The 19,514-nt window shown below is 44.2% G+C and overlaps 4 protein-coding genes across 6 annotated transcripts; 1 reads left to right on the forward strand and 3 right to left on the reverse strand.

Moving 5' to 3' along the window:
- Positions 1-526: 526 nt before the first annotated feature.
- Positions 527-1,468, reverse strand: LOC124468254 (odorant receptor 131-2-like). Its single transcript, XM_047020914.1, has one exon. The coding sequence runs from the start codon at positions 1,466-1,468 to the stop codon at positions 542-544; it is 927 nt and encodes a 308-aa protein (XP_046876870.1). The 3' UTR covers positions 527-541.
- A 7,440-nt stretch (positions 1,469-8,908) lies between these two features.
- On the reverse strand, positions 8,909-9,851 carry LOC124468257 (odorant receptor 131-2-like). Its single transcript, XM_047020915.1, has one exon. The coding sequence runs from the start codon at positions 9,849-9,851 to the stop codon at positions 8,925-8,927; it is 927 nt and encodes a 308-aa protein (XP_046876871.1). The 3' UTR covers positions 8,909-8,924.
- A 2,096-nt stretch (positions 9,852-11,947) lies between these two features.
- Positions 11,948-14,026, forward strand: LOC124468258 (odorant receptor 131-2-like). The gene is made up of 2 exons (XM_047020916.1): positions 11,948-11,991; positions 13,051-14,026. The coding sequence occupies exon 2, from the start codon at positions 13,064-13,066 to the stop codon at positions 14,024-14,026; it is 963 nt and encodes a 320-aa protein (XP_046876872.1). The 5' UTR covers positions 11,948-11,991; positions 13,051-13,063.
- Positions 14,027-14,651: 625 nt separating this feature from the next.
- On the reverse strand, positions 14,652-19,475 carry LOC124467756 (protein phosphatase 1D-like). Of its 3 annotated transcripts, none has more exons than XM_047020166.1 (6): positions 18,815-19,475; positions 18,488-18,713; positions 18,174-18,298; positions 17,744-17,925; positions 17,263-17,487; positions 14,652-16,548 (listed from the first exon to the last, which is right to left on the reverse strand). In XM_047020166.1, the coding sequence occupies exons 1-6, from the start codon at positions 19,338-19,340 to the stop codon at positions 16,126-16,128; spliced, it is 1,707 nt and encodes a 568-aa protein (XP_046876122.1). In that variant the 5' UTR covers positions 19,341-19,475; the 3' UTR covers positions 14,652-16,125. The 3 variants fall into 3 exon arrangements, 1 of the variants encoding a protein (XP_046876122.1); XR_006956117.1 differs by having other exon boundaries at positions 16,461-16,548; positions 16,757-17,487; positions 18,815-19,474; XR_006956118.1 differs by having other exon boundaries at positions 16,530-16,548; positions 16,893-17,487; positions 18,815-19,474.
- Between the last annotated feature and the right edge of the window lie 39 nt (positions 19,476-19,514).

The raw sequence follows: 19,514 nt of genomic DNA on the forward strand, positions 1-19,514 counted from the left end.
TAGCTACAGCATGAATGCAAACAATTTTGTTTCAAGTGTGCTGCACATCAAAATGAGTAGGAACTCCAAAGAGACAATTAAAGCAGATAAGTCCCTCCTTTATTATATTATACATTTGCATGATTTCACAGATATGTCAGAATCAGAATGGGATTTATTCATCATGAAAGTTTGCACAGACAAGGAATTTGCTTCGGCAGGAAGGTGCATACAATAAACATATAGGAATCTTAAATGTAAATATATGGTCTAACTATACTAAGGATACATAAACTAGCAATACTAAGTGTAAATATGAGCTTCTGATCTTCATATATTTATTACTTCTTTGTTCCACTTTATCCAACTCATGTTTGTCTGACAGCTCCTTCCATTTAGCCAGGAGTGTTGAACCAACAACAGACACTGGTACCTTGAAAATGCTTTTTTAAGTATGTCAATCTTATCAAATGTCTAATTGTTCCATTGCCAAACAAAGTCTTTTTATTTATTAAGCAGAAAGACCATGATCAATCTAATTTCCATTTCAGTAATGTGGCCCTCAGTGTTTACCTGTTGTTAAACTGGGTTCACCTGTCCAGAGAGCACACGTGAGGTGGTGCAGGAATACAAGTCTGATGGTTTGGTCTCTCAGACCATATATCAGACTGCTCAGGCACCTAGGCAAGGTTACAATGAATATAAAGAAAATATAACCAACAACTAACCTTGCAGTTCGATTCAGTGTTCCAAGTCTGTATATATATCCCATTAGTATACCGGAAAGAGAGGTGGAAAGACACAGAAGCAGTTGAATCATGTGGAGCAGAACTGTGTTGCGGGCCTTGGTGGTCGAGGCTTTGTCTGAGGAAGCAGATCTGGCTACTGTCGTCACACCAAAGTAGGAGCACAATATTACGATACCCACAGATGTAAAAGTGACAGCCGTTAAGGCTTTATCATATTCCTGTGAGACTGTACTGTAGAAAAGTGCGTCCATAGCACAGAATTGCTGCATCATCTGTTCAGCAGAAAATGTCTCATAAAGAACCAGAAGAATTGACCGTATGAGCGGGTTGATGCTGGAGAGAGCCCACACCACACCAATAGACACACCTGTGTTCTTGACGGTGACGATGGCAGAGTGCCTCAGTGGGAAGCACACAGCCACATACCTCTCCAGTGACATCACCGCCAAGTTCAAGGGAGACACAGAAGTCACAGTGATAGTTATCAAAACTATTATTGCACATGTATAGTGAGTCAGAAACACTGGAGGTAGAGACAAGATCAAGAGCAGTTGACCCATTGCCAACTGGAAGGTGTCAGCGAAGAGCAGATTATACAGGAGGAGGTATCGAGGGGTCTCTCTAAAGACTGACTTGCTCCTCAGAGTGAACAACATGATGCCATTGATGTAGAGGAAGACAATAGATGGAGACACACAGAAAGCTCCATAAAGTCCTTTCACCAGATAAACCTGAAACATATCGGGCATTGTGATGTTGATTTGCTGTCCTGTTGAATTTGACATGTTTGAGGTAAATCTGAAGAGAAAAATAGATTATTTATCGTGTTAGAAAACATCAGCACATATTTCTTGCCAACTTGAACAAGGCTTATTAGGGCTGAAAATACTATTGTTTTAGAGAAACATTCTGTTACTTCAAATGCATGATACATTCTTAAACCACTTCACATTTGGTAAAAATAATTGTTGTCATTCTCAAATACAGTTTAAGATTTTAAAAAAAGAGACCCATTATAATTACCACATAGATCCTGTTCTTCTGTCATCAGCATCACACAACTAAAATGAGGTAAATAAATAAATTCGTACAAGACGATCCTAACTGTGGGTTCTTACCTTGCTAGCTGACGAACAATCATTCAACTTGATTGCCTGAGTGTCTTCACTTCACATTATTACAGGTGTTTAAATACCCTGACCTCCAGTGAGTACAACCATGACTTGTTGCGATGATGTCAATATCAACAAGCAATGAATCCCTAATGAAGTTATAGGATGAAGTCACATTTGAATGTTTAATAATGAGAAGACAGGGGAGTGTATCAGTCTTTCTTGAAAAACACCCCAAGCAGCTGGTCCCAGTGCTGTGTGTCCAATTGGTTTCAAGTCACAATGAACTGGTCAAACTGGACCAACCAAGTGCAACTCTTCTTGTGGTACCAAAGCTTCTTCTGACCCAAACCCTACTACCCCTAACCCTTGCTGCCCACACCACCTAACTAACCCCTGCTGCCCACACCACCTAACTAACCCCTGCTGCCCACACCACCTAACTAACCCCTGCTGCCCACACCACCTAACTACCCCCCGGCAACACACACCACCTAACTAACCCCTGCTACACACACCACCTAACTAACCCCTGCTGCCCACACCACCTAACTACCCCCCGGCAACACACACCACCTAACTAACCCCTGCTACACACACCACCTAACTAACCCTTGCTGCCCACACCACCTAACTAACCCCCTGCTGCCCAAACCACCTAACTAACCCCCTGCTACACACACCACCTAACTAACCCCTGCTACCCACACCACCTAACTAACCTCTGCTACACACCACCTAACTAACCCCTGCTGCCCACACCACCTAACTAACCCCTGCTACACACCACCTAACTAACCCCTGCTGCCCACACCACCTAACTAACCCCTGCTACACACACCACCTAACTAACCCCTGCTGCCCACACCACCTAACTAACCCCTTGCTACACACACCACCTAACTGACCCCTGCTACCCACACCACCTAACTAACCCCTGCTACACACCACCTAACTAACCCCTGCTGCCCACACCACCTAACTAACCCCTGCTACACACACCACCTAACTAACCCCTGCTGCACACACCACCTAACTAACCCCCTGCTACCCACACCACCTAACTAACCCCCTGCTGCACACACCACCTAACTAAGCCCTGCTGCCAACTACACCTAACCAACCCACCCACACCACCTAACTAGCTTGCAATGTTTGGGACTACCTCGTTGTTATGATCAGTGACCTATGCTCTTTTGTAAAGTTCTCTCTTGGAAGTCGCTTTGGATAAAAGCGTCTGCTAAATGCATAAATGTAAATGTAACTATCCCCTGCTACCCACACCACCTAACTAACCCCTGCTGCCCACACCACCTAACTAACCCCCTGCTACACACACCACCTAACTAACCCCTGCTGCCCACACCACCTAACTAACCCCCTGCTACACACACCACCTAACTAACCCCTGCTACCCACACCACCTAACTAACCCCCTGCTACACACACCACCTAACAAACCCCCTGCTACACACACCACCTTACTAACCCCCTGCTACACACACCACCTAACAAACCCCCTGCTGAACACACCACCTAACTAACCCCTGCTGCCCACACCACCTAACTAACCCCCTGCTACACACACCACCTAACTAACCCCTGCTACACACACCACCTAACTAACCCCTGCTACCCACACCACCTAACTAACCCCTGCTGCACACACCACCTAACTCACCCCCTGCTACACACACCACCTAACTCACCCCCTGCTACACCTAACTCACCCCCTCTCTGACCAGAGACAGCACAGACATAACATGAATCAGTACAGTATGAATCCACCGATTTATTCAAAGAAAATCACAAACAAACTTTTCAAATTTTAATCAAGGAGTAACGCACTTTCTGTCCTGCTAGTTAGTTAGACGGTTGGAATGATCCGTTGTTATTGATACAATAACGTGTATCCCAAAAGGATGTTGATATTGTTCAAATCAGCAATAAATATCAAGATCAGGAAGAACATCCAGCAGACAATAGGGAGGAAACAACCTCTAAATGGAACTGAATGATCTACTTAGATGAACTGTTGTGTAAGGATTACAGAAATGGTGAAGACTCATGGAAATCAGCACTATAGTGCACAGCGTCTACTTGTGTTCATTTCTCCATGATCAGTTTTTAAAGTCATGGAAATATGTAGTCAATTTGAGGTAGTGACTGTTAATTGAAGCACAGCATGGATACAAACAGCATGAATACAAACAATTTTTTGTGTGCAGCACATCAAAATGAGTAAGAACTCAAAAGAGACAATTAAAGCAGATAAGACCCTCCTTTATTATGTTATACATTTGCATGATTTCACAGATATATAAATATGAGCTTCTGATCTTATTATTTATTATGTATTTGTTCCACTTTATCCAACTCATGTTTGTCGGACAGCTCGTTCCATTTAGCCATGAGTGTTGAACCAATATCAGATAGTGGTCCCTTGAATATTGTCCCTTCAACAAACACACAGTAGGCCTATATATGTAAAACAAATCATTTAAATAAGTTGATCTGTCAAATTGTTCCATTGCGATACAAAGTATTTGTATTTATTAAGCAGAAAGACCATGATAAATGTAATTTCCATTTCAGTAATGTGGCCCTCAGTGTTTATCTGTTGTTAAACTGGGCCCACCTGTCCAGAGAGCACACCTGAGGTGGTGCAGGAATACAAGTCTGATGGTTTGGTCTCTCAGACCATATATCAGACTGCTCAGGCACCTAGGCAAGGTTACAATGAATATAAAGAATACATAACCAACAATTAACCTTGCAGTTCGATTCAATGTTCCAAGTCTGTATATATATCCCGTTAGTATACCGGAAAGAGAGGTGGAGAGACACAGAAGGAGCTGAATCATGTGGAGCAGAACTGTGTTGCGGGCCTTGGTGGTCGAGGCTTTGTCTGAGGAAGCAGATCTGGCTACTGTCGTCACACCAAAGTAGGAGCACAAGATTACGATACCTACAGATGTAAAAGAGACACCAGTGAAGGCTTTATCATATTCCTGTGAGACTGTACTGTAGAAAAGTGCATCCATAGTACAGAATTGCTGCATCATCTGATCCACAGAAAATGTCTCATACAGAACCAGAAGAATTACACGTATCAACGGGTCGATGCTGGAGAGAGCCCACACCACACCAATAGACACACCTGTGTTCTTGACGGTGACGATGGCAGAGTGCCTCAGTGGGAAGCACACAGCCACATACCTCTCCAGTGACATCACCGCCAGGTTCAAGGGAGACACAGAAGTCACAGTGATAGTTATCAAAACTAGTATTGTACATGTATAGTGAGTCAGAAACACTGGAGGTAGAGACAAGATCAAGAGCAGTTGACCCATTGCCAACTGGAAGGTGTCAGCGAAGAGCAGATTATACAGGAGGAGGTATCGAGGGGTCTCTCTAAAGACTGACTTGCTCCTCAGAGTGAACAACATGATGCCATTGATGTAGAGGAAGACAATAGATGGAGACACACAGAAAGCTCCATAAAGTCCTTTCACCAGATAAACCTGAAACATATCGGGCATTGTGATGTTGATTTGCTGTCCTGTTGAATTTGACATGTTTGAGGTAAATCTGAAGAGAAAAATAGATTATTTATCGTGTTAGAAAACATCAGCACATATTTCTTGCCAACTTGACCAAGGCTTATTAAGGCTGACAATACTTTTGTAGAGAAAAGTTATGTTACTTTAAATGCATGATAAATTCTTAAACCATTTCACATTTGGTAAAAATCTTGTCATTCTCAAATACAGTTTAAGATTAAAAAAGAGACCCATTATAATTACCACATAGATCCTGTTCATCTGTCATCAGCATCACACAACTAAAATGAGGTAAATAAATAAATTTGTACAAATGTCTCTATAAGACGATCCTAACTGTGGGTTCTCACCTTGGTGTCTGGCGAACGATCATTCAACTTGATTGCCTGAATGTCTTCACTCCACATTATTACAGGTGTTTAAATACCCTGACCTCCAGTGAGTACAACCATGACTTGTTGCGATTATGTCAATATTAACAAGCAATGAAGGCCTAATGAAGTTATAGGATGAAGTCACATTTGAATGTTTAATAATGAGGAGACAGGGGAGTGTATCAGTCTTCTTGAAAAACACCCCAAGCAGCTGGTCCCAGTGCTGTGTGTCCCATTGGTTTCAAGTAATTTGAAATTTATTGTTTGGAGGATAACCCCTTGAGATGCAGCATCTCGTTTTCGATGGGGTCTTCAAGACACAAGACAAAGACAAGTACATGCACATTCAAACTCGCTCAAGTTCCCCCCCTCCCAGACCTCACCCACCCCACCGACTCCCTAGTGAATACATATCGTATTACTGAGAGGCATATATACACATATACATACATACACATATACATACATATATACATACATATATATACACACATATACACAAACCTTCACCCGTACACACGTACAGTATTTATTCATGAAGAAAAAAGAAAGAGAAGTCCAGTCAAACATGAGCAAAACATTTACAGCAACAATTTGCTTGTAAGTGATTATAAAGGGATATTTTAAAGGAGTGCAAAGAAGTGATAGATCTAAGAGACCCTGGTAGGCTATTCCAGTCTGAAGGGGCTTTAAATTTAAAGGTACGCAAGTCACAATGAATTGGTCAAACTGGACCAGCCGAGTACAACTCTTCTTGTCGTACCAAAGCTTCTTCTGACCCAAACTCGGCTATGCCTGACCCCTGCTGCCCACACCACCTAACTAACCCCTGCTGCCCACACCACCTAACTAACCCCTGCTGCCCACACCACCTAACTAACCCCTGCTGCCCACACCACCTAACTACCCCCCGGCAACGCACACCACCTAACTAACCCCTGCTACACACACCACCTAACTAACCCCTGCTGCCCACACCACCTAACTAACCCCTGCTGCCCACACCACCTAACTAACCCCTGCTGCCCACACCACCTAACTAACCCCTGCTGCCCACACCACCTAACTACCCCCCGGCAACACACACCACCTAACTAACCCCTGCTACACACACCACCTAACTAACCCCTGCTGCCCACACCACCTAACTACCCCCCGGCAACACACACCACCTAACTAACCCCTGCTACACACACCACCTAACTAACCCTTGCTGCCCACACCACCTAACTAACCCCCTGCTGCCCAAACCACCTAACTAACCTCTGCTACACACCACCTAACTAACCCCTGCTGCCCACACCACCTAACTAACCCCTGCTACACACCACCTAACTAACCCCTGCTGCCCACACCACCTAACTAACCCCTGCTACACACACCACCTAACTAACCCCTGCTGCCCACACCACCTAACTAACCCCTTGCTACACACACCACCTAACTGACCCCTGCTACCCACACCACCTAACTAACCCCTGCTACACACCACCTAACTAACCCCTGCTGCCCACACCACCTAACCAACCCCTGCTACACACACCACCTAACTAACCCCTGCTGCACACACCACCTAACTAACCCCCTGCTACCCACACCACCTAACTAACCCCCTGCTGCACACACCACCTAACTAACCCCTGCTGCCAACTACACCTAACCAACCCACCCACACCACCTAACTAGCTTGCAATGTTTGGGACTACCTCGTTGTTATGATCAGTGACCTATGCTCTTTTGTAAAGTTCTCTCTTGGAAGTCGCTTTGGATAAAAGCGTCTGCTAAATGCATAAATGTAAATGTAACTATCCCCTGCTACCCACACCACCTAACTAACCCCTGCTGCCCACACCACCTAACTAACCCCCTGCTACACACACCACCTAACTAACCCCTGCTGCCCACACCACCTAACTAACCCCCTGCTACACACACCACCTAACTAACCCCTGCTACCCACACCACCTAACTAACCCCCTGCTACACACACCACCTAACAAACCCCCTGCTACACACACCACCTTACTAACCCCCTGCTACACACACCACCTAACAAACCCCCTGCTGAACACACCACCTAACTAACCCCTGCTGCCCACACCACCTAACTAACCCCCTGCTACACACACCACCTAACTAACCCCTGCTACACACACCACCTAACTAACCCCTGCTACCCACACCACCTAACTAACCCCTGCTGCACACACCACCTAACTCACCCCCTGCTACACACACCACCTAACTCACCCCCTGCTACACCTAACTCACCCCCTCTCTGACCAGAGACAGCACAGACATAACATGAATCAGTACAGTATGAATCCACCGATTTATTCAAAGAAAATCACAAACAAACTTTTCAAATTTTAATCAAGGAGTAACGCACTTTCTGTCCTGCTAGTTAGTTAGACGGTTGGAATGATCCGTTGTTATTGATACAATAACGTGTATCCCAAAAGGATGTTGATATTGTTCAAATCAGCAATAAATATCAAGATCAGGAAGAACATCCAGCAGACAATAGGGAGGAAACAACCTCTAAATGGAACTGAATGATCTACTTAGATGAACTGTTGTGTAAGGATTACAGAAATGGTGAAGACTCATGGAAATCAGCACTATAGTGCACAGCGTCTACTTGTGTTCATTTCTCCATGATCAGTTTTTAAAGTCATGGAAATATGTAGTCAATTTGAGGTAGTGACTGTTAATTGAAGCACAGCATGGATACAAACAGCATGAATACAAACAATTTTTTGTGTGCAGCACATCAAAATGAGTAAGAACTCAAAAGAGACAATTAAAGCAGATAAGACCCTCCTTTATTATGTTATACATTTGCATGATTTCACAGATATATAAATATGAGCTTCTGATCTTATTATTTATTATGTATTTGTTCCACTTTATCCAACTCATGTTTGTCGGACAGCTCGTTCCATTTAGCCATGAGTGTTGAACCAATATCAGATAGTGGTCCCTTGAATATTGTCCCTTCAACAAACACACAGTAGGCCTATATATGTAAAACAAATCATTTAAATAAGTTGATCTGTCAAATTGTTCCATTGCGATACAAAGTATTTGTATTTATTAAGCAGAAAGACCATGATAAATGTCATTTCCATTTCAGTAATGTGGCCCTCAGTGTTTATCTGTTGTTAAACTGGGCCCACCTGTCCAGAGAGCACACCTGAGGTGGTGCAGGAATACAAGTCTGATGGTTTGGTCTCTCAGACCATATATCAGACTGCTCAGGCACCTAGGCAAGGTTACAATGAATATAAAGAATACATAACCAACAATTAACCTTGCAGTTCGATTCAATGTTCCAAGTCTGTATATATATCCCGTTAGTATACCGGAAAGAGAGGTGGAGAGACACAGAAGGAGCTGAATCATGTGGAGCAGAACTGTGTTGCGGGCCTTGGTGGTCGAGGCTTTGTCTGAGGAAGCAGATCTGGCTACTGTCGTCACACCAAAGTAGGAGCACAATATTACGATACCCACAGATGTAAAAGTGACAGCCGTTAAGGCTTTATCATATTCCTGTGAGACTGTACTGTAGAAAAGTGCGTCCATAGCACAGAATTGCTGCATCATCTGTTCAGCAGAAAATGTCTCATAAAGAACCAGAAGAATTGACCATATGAGCGGGTTGATGCTGGAGAGAGCCCACACCACACCAATAGACACACCTGTGTTCTTGACGGTGACGATGGCAGAGTGCCTCAGTGGGAAGCACACAGCCACATACCTCTCCAGTGACATCACCGCCAGGTTCAAGGGAGACACAGAAGTCACAGTGATAGTTATCAAAACTAGTATTGTACATGTATAGTGAGTCAGAAACACTGGAGGTAGAGACAAGATCAAGAGCAGTTGACCCATTGCCAACTGGAAGGTGTCAGCGAAGAGCAGATTATACAGGAGGAGGTATCGAGGGGTCTCTCTAAAGACTGACTTGCTCCTCAGAGTGAACAACATGATGCCATTGATGTAGAGGAAGACAATAGATGGAGACACACAGAAAGCTCCATAAAGTCCTTTCACCAGATAAACCTGAAACATATCGGGCATTGTGATGTTGATTTGCTGTCCTGTTGAATTTGACATGTTTGAGGTAAATCTGAAGAGAAAAATAGATTATTTATCGTGTTAGAAAACATCAGCACATATTCCTTGCCAAATTGACCAAGGCTTATTAGGGCTGACAATACTATTGTTTTAGAGAAACGTTCTGTTACTTTAAATGCATGATACATACCACTTCACATTTGGTAAAAATAATTCTTTTCATTCTCAAATACAGTTTAAGATTAAAAAAGAGACCCATTATAATTACCACATAGATCCTGTTCATCTGTCATCAGCATCACACAACTAAAATGAGGTAAATAAATAAATTCGTACAAATGTCTCTATAAGACGATCCTAACTGTGGGTTTTCATCTTGGTGTCTGATGAACAATCATTCAACTTGATTACCTGAATGTCTTCACTTCACATTATTACAGGTGTTTAAATACCCTGACCTCCAGTGAGTACAACCATGACTTGTTGCGATGATGTCAATATTAACAAGCAATGAATCCCTAATGAAGTTCTAGGATGAAGTCACATTTGAATGTTTAATAATGAGGAGACAGGGGAGTGTATCAGTCTTCTTGAAAAACACCCCAAGCAGCTGGTCCCAGTGCTGTGTGTCCCATTGGTTTCAAGTCACAATGAACTGGTCAAACTGGACCAGCCAAGTGCAACTCTTCTTGTGGTACCAAACCTTCTTCTGACCCAAACCCTACTACCCCTAACCCCTGCTGCCCACACCACCTAACTAACCACTTGCTACACACACCACCTAACTAACCCCCTGCTGCCCACACCACCTAACTAACCCCCTGCCACACACACCACCTAACTAACCCCTGCTACACACACCACCTAACTACCCCCCGGCTACACACACCACCTAACTAACCCCTTGCTGCCCACACCACCTAACTAACCCCCTGCTAAACACACCACCTAACTAACCCCCTGCTACACACACCACCTAACTAACCCCTGCTACACACACCACCTAACTAACCCCTGCTACACACACCACCTAACTAACCCCTTGCTGCCCACACCACCTAACTAACCCCCTGCTACACACACCACCTAACTAACCCCCTGCTACACACACCACCTAACTAACCCCTGCTGCCCACACCACCTAACTAACCCCCTGCTACACACACCACCTAACTAACCCCTGCTACACACACCACCTAACTAACCCCTTGCTGCCCACACCACCTAACTAACCCCCTGCTACACACACCACCTAACTAACCCCCTGCTACACACACCACCTAACTAACCCCTGCTGCCCACACCACTTAACTAACCCCCTGATACACACACCACCTAAGTAACCCCCTGCTACACACACCACCTAACTAACCCCCTGCTACACACACCACCTAACTAACCCTCTGCTGCCCACACCACCTAACTAACCCCTGCTGCCCACACAACCTAACTAACCAGAAAGATGTGACAGAGGACCTTGTCCCTTTTTTTTAAAGTCCCTAAACAAGAATTGTCATATACTTCACTCTCTAATCCAGTGGTTCTCAACCCTGGTGCTGTACGTTTGAGATATTTCCCTGTTCCAACACACCTGATTCAAATGAATGGTTGTTAGCAGGCTGCTGCGCAACTAGATAACGACCTATTCATTTGAATCAGGTGTGTTGGAACAGGGAAATACCTAAAACGTGCAGGACAGGGGGTACTTGAGGACCAGGGTTGAGAACCACTGCTCTAATCCACAGTCAACCATTGACCTGATTCAGCCTATGGTTTGTTACACATGTCCATATGGTGAAGTTGTCCAGGGAAAGTTTGGAAAAGGGCAGGAACTTGAAAAAAATACTTGACAGGTGATTGGATGAACCATCTCGTCTATCACTGTCTGTTACGGGCAAACTTCAACCACATCCACAACTGCCAGTAGTTCCTCAGGAGATTCTGATTGGTCCGAACCACTGTGGTTTGATTCTTATTGGTCCGAACCACTGTGGTTTGATTCTGATTGGTCCGAACCACTGTGGTTTGATTCTGATTGGTCCGAACCACTGTGGTTTGATTCTGATTGGTCCGAACCACTGTGGTTTGAGTGCAAACGGATAACTTTAAACTGGGCAAGAAGGATTCTCGCAAGGTCAGTCAATCCCCCTCCTTCCCCCCAAAAGTCTTTCAAAATTTTGCAGACACAGGAACTTCTCTAATTACACTAATTAATGAGACAAACATTGAGCTGCATGCTGTGTCCTGTATCCTGCATTGAGTTGTTGTTTATCCTGATTCAGTCCCCATCCCCTCATTATCAAGCATTAATATTTAATGTTGTAGTTTAGAACTGAAGCATCCCTTGTGCTTTCATTAAAGTTCTAAGTAAATGTTGACATCATTGATGTACTATTGCATGGTTTTCTACACAGCAGTAGTTCACCTGCTTGTCAGTTGGGTCTTTATTAATGTTAGATCTAAATTTAAATCTTGTCTAGTGAACAAGACAAACACTCTGATCCTGTCCCCTGTTCCCTCATTAAAAATCATTAATATTTAATGTTAATTAGAATCATTAAAGTTTTGAGTAAAACCTGACATCATTTATGTTGTGTATGGTTTAGGAGAAGTAAGCGTAAGGAGTTAATTAATATAATTTAACTTTGACCTCTGTGCAACTTTTTATTATTTTAACTTTTTATTCCATACATTATTTAATGCAAATTATAAATGTTGGCAAAAAGAACTTCAGAGAAGCCGTGCTTGTGTATCATGTCAGACCATCCTTTCCACCCTGATGCTAAGAATCCTACACCCACACACACATGCACATTTTAGATATCCCTTATGTACACCACAGTTTTCACCCAAACCACACACACACTGTCTCACACACACACACAGACAAACAGAGATACACATACTGTCTCACACAAACAGATACACACTAGGTTTCACTGATGATGCAATCAAATTGGTGTTATTTTTGGCCTCAACAAGGATATAGAATAATTTAAATAGGAGGATTTCATGCAAGCCTCTCAGATCATGGACTGTAATCCCAGCACCTCGTCAGGTAAAGCTGATCAGGGCCTTTACAGTCAATGGCAACATCCCAAAATTTCTTGTTTGTGTTTGCAGTGCATTTGTTGGTTGTGTCTAACAACATAACATCTAACAATTTCAATATGTTTCTCTTTCTTTCTTTCAGATGCAGCTGTGACATGTCAAACGTAACCCAACCCAAGGACAACTTTACCCTTGCTTACAGAACGAGTATCCTCTTTGGAACGCTTTCTGTCACACCATTGTTAATCTTTCTGTATATCAACGGGGTCATATTATTCATTTTAAGAAACAAGCCAGTCTTTAGAGAGACACCTCGATACGTCTTGTTGTATAATCTTCTTTTTGCCGACACCTTCCAGTTAGTAGTGGGACAATTTCTGTACATACTGGCCACAGTCCGCGTGTATATGATTCGCTACCTCTGTGTCATAACTGTCATATTGGCCATGCTTACTACTGAAATCTCCCCTTACAACCTGGCGATGATGTCACTGGAGAGGTATGTGGCTGTGTGCTTCCCACTGAGGCACTCTGCCATCGTCACCATCAAGAACACAGGTGTGTCTATTGCTGTGGTGTGGGCCATCTGCGGCATAAACACCATCATCCGAATATTTATGTTGATCCTCCTGGAGTCTTTGCCTCTAGATCAGTACATGCTGGATTTCTGTGCTAAAGAAACACTTTTCGAACAGAAACTGTTTTATGATTTTGATAAAGCCTTCACTGGTGTCACTTTTGTACTTGTGGGAATTGTAATCTTGTGCTCCTATTTTGGTGTGATGATAGCAGCCAGATCTGCTTCCTCAGACAAAGCCTCGACCAGCAAGGCTAAAAAAACAGTTGTGCTGCACATGATTCAGCTGCTTCTCATTCTGTCCTCCACCCTCGTCTCTCCTATTCTAACAGCCTTCTATGGAAAAGTGGACAGAATCACACTTATAACTATTTATTATATTCTGTTTTTGTGCCTTGTGAACTTGCCCAGGTGTCTGAGTGGGCTGATATATGGCCTGAGAGACCAAACCATCAGACCCTTTCTTCTGTACCACCTCAGTTTTGGTCTCAGACGTCCCAAACTTGGACAAACATCCACTGTGCCTTCTAACAAACGTTAATTACACCCCTTTGTACCACTATATCATTTATTATGTCTTATTGCGAACATTTCCATCATTGTCTGATTAAATGAATGTATAGCTGCATTTTTTTTTCATTCTTGCAGTAGGTTGCAGAATGTACGTAATACAGAATAGAAGGTTGCATCAATTGCTGACTGTTTCACGAAATTGGCTACAAAAAGGCTTTATGAAATAGGCTGCTGTGCTGGAGATGGGAGGTACAGTTTGTCAATTGTCTGTTTGTATGTCGCTATGGATGAAAGCATCTGCTAAATAAATGTTTAATTGAATTATATTGAAAGTAGAAGCTTGCTGAAAATAAATAGTTTAAAACCATAACATTGTAATTAATGCGTTTCTTTGATCACTCTGTGGAGCTTGGTGCCTCCTGCTGTATAAACTGACACAAAGAGCAGGGCCACGTTTGTTCTTGCTCCTGAACCAGGCAGCTACAAAACACCCAGTCAGGTGAGGTCATACATACATATCAAGACTGAACCACCTAGGATCATCTGGAAATGCCCTGGTAAGCAAACTCCGGCTTCAAGCGATAAATCTTTTAATCACCACACAAGTAACTTTTTGCATGTTTTTTCAACAACTGGGTCAAAGTGTAAGTGACACTGCTGCCTAATATCTTTTGCTATTTAAATTCGTAAATGTTATATTTACAGTAAGGGGACAAACATGTCGACAGAAATTACAGTAGGAGAGCTGGCAAGTAACAACTTTGTTTATTACACACACACACAAACACACGCACACAAACAGTCACATCTAAGGCAGATAATGCAGCTCAACATCAAGTCCAGGCACACGACACATAAAACAACCAGTCAATGAAAAGACACAGTTTCCTATTTTTGTAAAACGTAGAGCATAACAGCCCTTCTGGCCTGATTACAAAATGTCTGGATAACAAACAGACTTCTGAAATCAACATATTTGCTTGTGTAACATTCACAAACAGCCCTCAAATTCATTTAAAATCCCAATAGTTTATATGAAAATATGTCCACTAAACTGTGTTTAAACATTTCATGTTAGATAAGGTGAAAAACATTACATGAGTATTAATGTTTGTTACTATTTACTGTGGTAAAATATTGCAATTGTCTTGATTTATCATTAAGTGAATGATGTGGGCAGACTACTCAAGGCAGCACTGAGAGAGTGTTTATGTAAATACTTCACTGGTTCACATTTAAAAAAATCATAATCACTTCGAATCTAGGGGAAATTAAGTATTGGGTCACACAGTTGTTTTAGCATGATTCATGATTCACGTGAATCACAGGAAAGCTAAAACACTGTTGCCCTCTGGTGGTCACTCTACAAAATGACAGGTAGAAGATAAGAGGAAGATGTTGTGACATGAGGTATTAAGCCTTAGGCCTATCATTCTTAGTCACACAATACTGTAGCAAACACAGATCACAGCCAGAGATCATGTAATCCTTCTTTGACCCATTTCTGTCAATAACGTGTATGAATATGAACAGATGTGACCGTAAATTCATTTGTAATATCTGCTATGAATCCATGATCTTGTCATAGGCTTGTTAGCTGGGCCTTTAGCCACACCATGCAAAAAAATAATAATATCATAATTCAGAAACTTATTTACACCACTACACAACCAATTAAGAATGTTGTAATTAAGAAAAAAATACATACATTGTCTTTGGAATATACAGTGTACATTTCATATGCAAAAATATATTGTGCATTTCAATAAATAATCTTTTTTCCATTCACAAAGAGGACAAAAAGATCTTGAAACAGGAACTACATCATTATGACAAACACCACATCAGACATCCACAGTAGCAGTTAAGAGAAAAATAAAAAATAAAAATAAACTACAACACTAAAATAAGGGGATAAACTAAAACACATTAAAACACCGTTCTCATAATCTTCACAAAAATCACAAAATCATCCCCCTGGCTTGACTAGGAAACACAAACACTCAATATACCGTGAAAAACGTAACTGTGGCACATTGGACACCCGATCACAACGTATACACCCGCCCCAAAAAGCGTTCTTCCTACACTGATGACTTGGGGCTAAGCCACTCTGAGGAGCCCTCTTCAGCAGACCCGGAAGGCTGCCTTGCGGTGCTGTGGCTGGACCGCGGGGTCGCTGGGGGGAAGCTTCTTCCCCTTCTGTCTTCTCCTCCCAGGGAGCCGCTGGCGAGGAGGCCTGGGGGCCGCACGCCTGCCTGGGGGCGGTCTGCAGCTGCGGCGAAGTGTCCTGGGGGTGGAGGGGTTGAACGGGGAGCGAGGGAGGCCGCGGCGAGGCCGGCTGGAGGAAGGGGGAGTGCCACCAGGAGCCGGGGTCCTGGCGTTGTCGCGGTCGTTCAAGGCTGCGCCTGGTGGCTCCGGAGCAGCTTCCTGTGAGACTGTCTCCGTCCGAGCCTCCGATAGGGGGCAGAGGAAAGAGCCAAAATGGCCGCCGCTCCACTCCACCACCGACACACTGTAGGAGGAGGACACTGTCCCATCCAGGGACTCCTGTAGGATGCATCCAAAACAAACTGTCAGTCACTGAAAGCTCAAATCCAATCACTGGAACCGGGGAAACAGTTACTGTACACAAATGATGACATGGTATGATTTCAAATGTAACGGTTTCCGTGATCATGTTTGTGATGTACCCTACAGCAAGATGAGGAAGATGCAGAAATGTGATTGACCAAGTTCATTAAGTGTAAACAGTTACCCTTCTCCAAAGTTGACTAGAGAAGTATAATTTTTTTTCGCATATATTTTTTTCAACTTTTTGGGTCGATTTCGTGTCCAGATGTCAGTCATAAGGGTGTGTTCGATATAGGATCAGTCACAGACTGGGCTGTCACCTCACTACCACTCCATGCAAGTCCAATCCTCCTCATCTTCAATAACATCATCCTCTTCACAAAACATTGCCTCCGGCTTCTGTCCCCAAAACAAAAGAACAAGAACTTGGTAACAAGAGAAGAAGAACTTGGTAAACCAACACCTCTGTAGACCGCCGATGTGACGCCGGTGTCACTGTGGCCGTCAGCATGGTTAACAGGCTCTACACAACACGTCCGAATTCTAACATCTCCGTTTTCACGTGACCGAAATGAAATGAAACGTACGGATGACACAATTAAAGGGACATTCCACTACTAAAAAGAAAGAAAGGACACAAGGCGGTCCCATGCTGCTGTTCCACACGTTCTGTCGCAGCGTCACACTAACCAGCACGGTGCAGGTGTGGTAGGGAGGTTCAGGGAAGGGCACGTGATCCATCCCCTTGTCCATGTCCACTATGATCTCGTTCTTGTGCATGGGGAGAGCTGCCCCGCCCGGCTCCTGCAGAGCCAGCACAATCACCGTGGTGTTGTCGGCACGCAGCATGCGCTGTTTCCAAAACAGGAGGGCTGTACACCCCAGCAGAGTGGCACAGGACATCCCTTTAGGACCCTGCGGAGAGCACAGAACCCCGGTCAACCAGTAGATCTACCGTTAGAAACACACACAGCTCGCAGGTGCTCTGGGTGAGGGGCTGGGGGGAAGGATATCGCTCAGTGGTGGAGGAATTACCTGCAGTGCCGATCTAGACCCTGCGAGTTTGAATGTTTGAGGAAGAGGCGAGTAAAATGATAACAAGAGATGGAGAGAGGGGAGAGAGTGGGGAGAGACGGGGGAGAGAGGGGGGGGGGGGGCGATGGGCACCTACCACCATCTCATCGTGACTCTGACACATGTGCACGGCGTCTCTGGGGGGCATCATGTTCCACAGCCCGTCACTGCCCAGGATGACGTAGCGGTGGCGCTTAGGGTCAAGGGTCAACACCGCTGTGTCAGGCTCCGGTGACACTACAAACTCCCCGCTGTAGAAATCGTAGCTCCACAGATCCCCTTGAGGAAGAGCAGACGCAGGCGTCAGCAAGCGCTGCGATTGGATGTGACGACGCGCTGCGATTGGATGTGACGACGCGCTGCGATTGGATGTGACGACGGTTATGTTTGTGTGGCACACTCGAGGCCAGATTCAACACACGTATACAAAGTACCGGTGTGAAAAACAAACTGACAGACTCTAGAGACAGCAGAGAGCGAAACTCCAGTCAGCTGTGCGTGTTAGGACAGATATGTGATATGCTTACCCAAAGCTCGGGCCACAGCCAGGAAGGGGATCTGGTCGATAACTGTGCTTCTCCTCACAGGCCCGTTGTGGGTCAGTCTGGGTCTCTTCCACACCACACGGTTCACCCCAGACTTCTTAACTACACTGAAGTAAGAGGAACAAAGCAGGACTGTTAGGACTAAGCTTCAGCTGGAACTTGGCTTTAGTTAGCTGGCTAGATAAGGGTTTCATACAGACAATTGCAGAGAAAAACCCTCTTGCTTAGCACCAAACCCACACAATCATCATCGTCATCGCCTGTGACTTCCTGGTAAACAGGACAGTCTCTCTCACCTGCCACCAAGTCGCTCTATCCTCTCTCTCTCTTTGGGCAGTTCAGGTTTGTGGTCTTGTGTGACTTCCAATGCCTCCATGGGCATCTTTGGGTCTTCTTTCTCACCAATCACCACCGCTGAATCCCCTACATGGGCCACATACATTTGCCTGCCCCGGATCACGACCACGCTCGCTGTTGTGCCTGACGTACTGGGTAAACCGGTGATGGTCTTCGGCCACTCAGCTATGAGTAAAAGTAGCAATAAACCTAGTCAGAGACTAGGTAGAGATGTTTTAAACTTTTAGGAACCTGTACGATGTAATACTAGCCAATAAGATACTTACGTAGCTTCTTCCACATTGCATGATGACAAGCGATAAACCCCTTGCGGAGGGCTGCACACACCTCTTCATGGTCTTTGGACCAAAAACTCCGTTGTCTCTTAAGAATACTCCACAGATTATTTTGCGCAAAATTTGCGGCTTCCCCACCTCCATGTCCATCAAATATAGCGAAAAACGCAACCGACCTCCGAGTGTCAACAGTGTGCTGTCCATGTTCCTGATCGGATGGTGACACTCTGCCTTCGGCCATGGATTGACCGCACTCTTCTCTATCTATGCTTTCTGTCCACATTGCGGTCACGGGACCATCGGTTTGTGCGTTGTCGGTTTCACCGCTTTGAGTCCGCTCAGTAAAATCTACTTCAGAATCTCCTTTTTCCTGTGTCGGCGAATCTGGAAGATTATCCTCCATCGTTGGAATCGGCTCGTACTCCACTTTAATCTCGAACAGATCCTCCATGTATCTCCTACCTCCACGCTCTGAAAATGCACTCATTCTAAAAGTTATTGCGTCGTCCATAGTCATGGAACTGTTATAAATTGATAAGATACTTCAAATGGGGTAATTAAATAGGCAGCTTGGCCATTTGAACAACAATTTTGCCGCGATGTCAGAGGTCGAGTCGTTAGCGTTCCAGCTTCCTTCCTTTTTGTTTGTTTTCTACAATAACGTGCCGGCGTCGTACGTACTGACGTCAAG

This window comes from Hypomesus transpacificus, chromosome 5 (assembly GCF_021917145.1).
Source record: "Hypomesus transpacificus isolate Combined female chromosome 5, fHypTra1, whole genome shotgun sequence".
Classification (NCBI taxonomy): Eukaryota; Metazoa; Chordata; class Actinopteri; order Osmeriformes; family Osmeridae; genus Hypomesus; species Hypomesus transpacificus.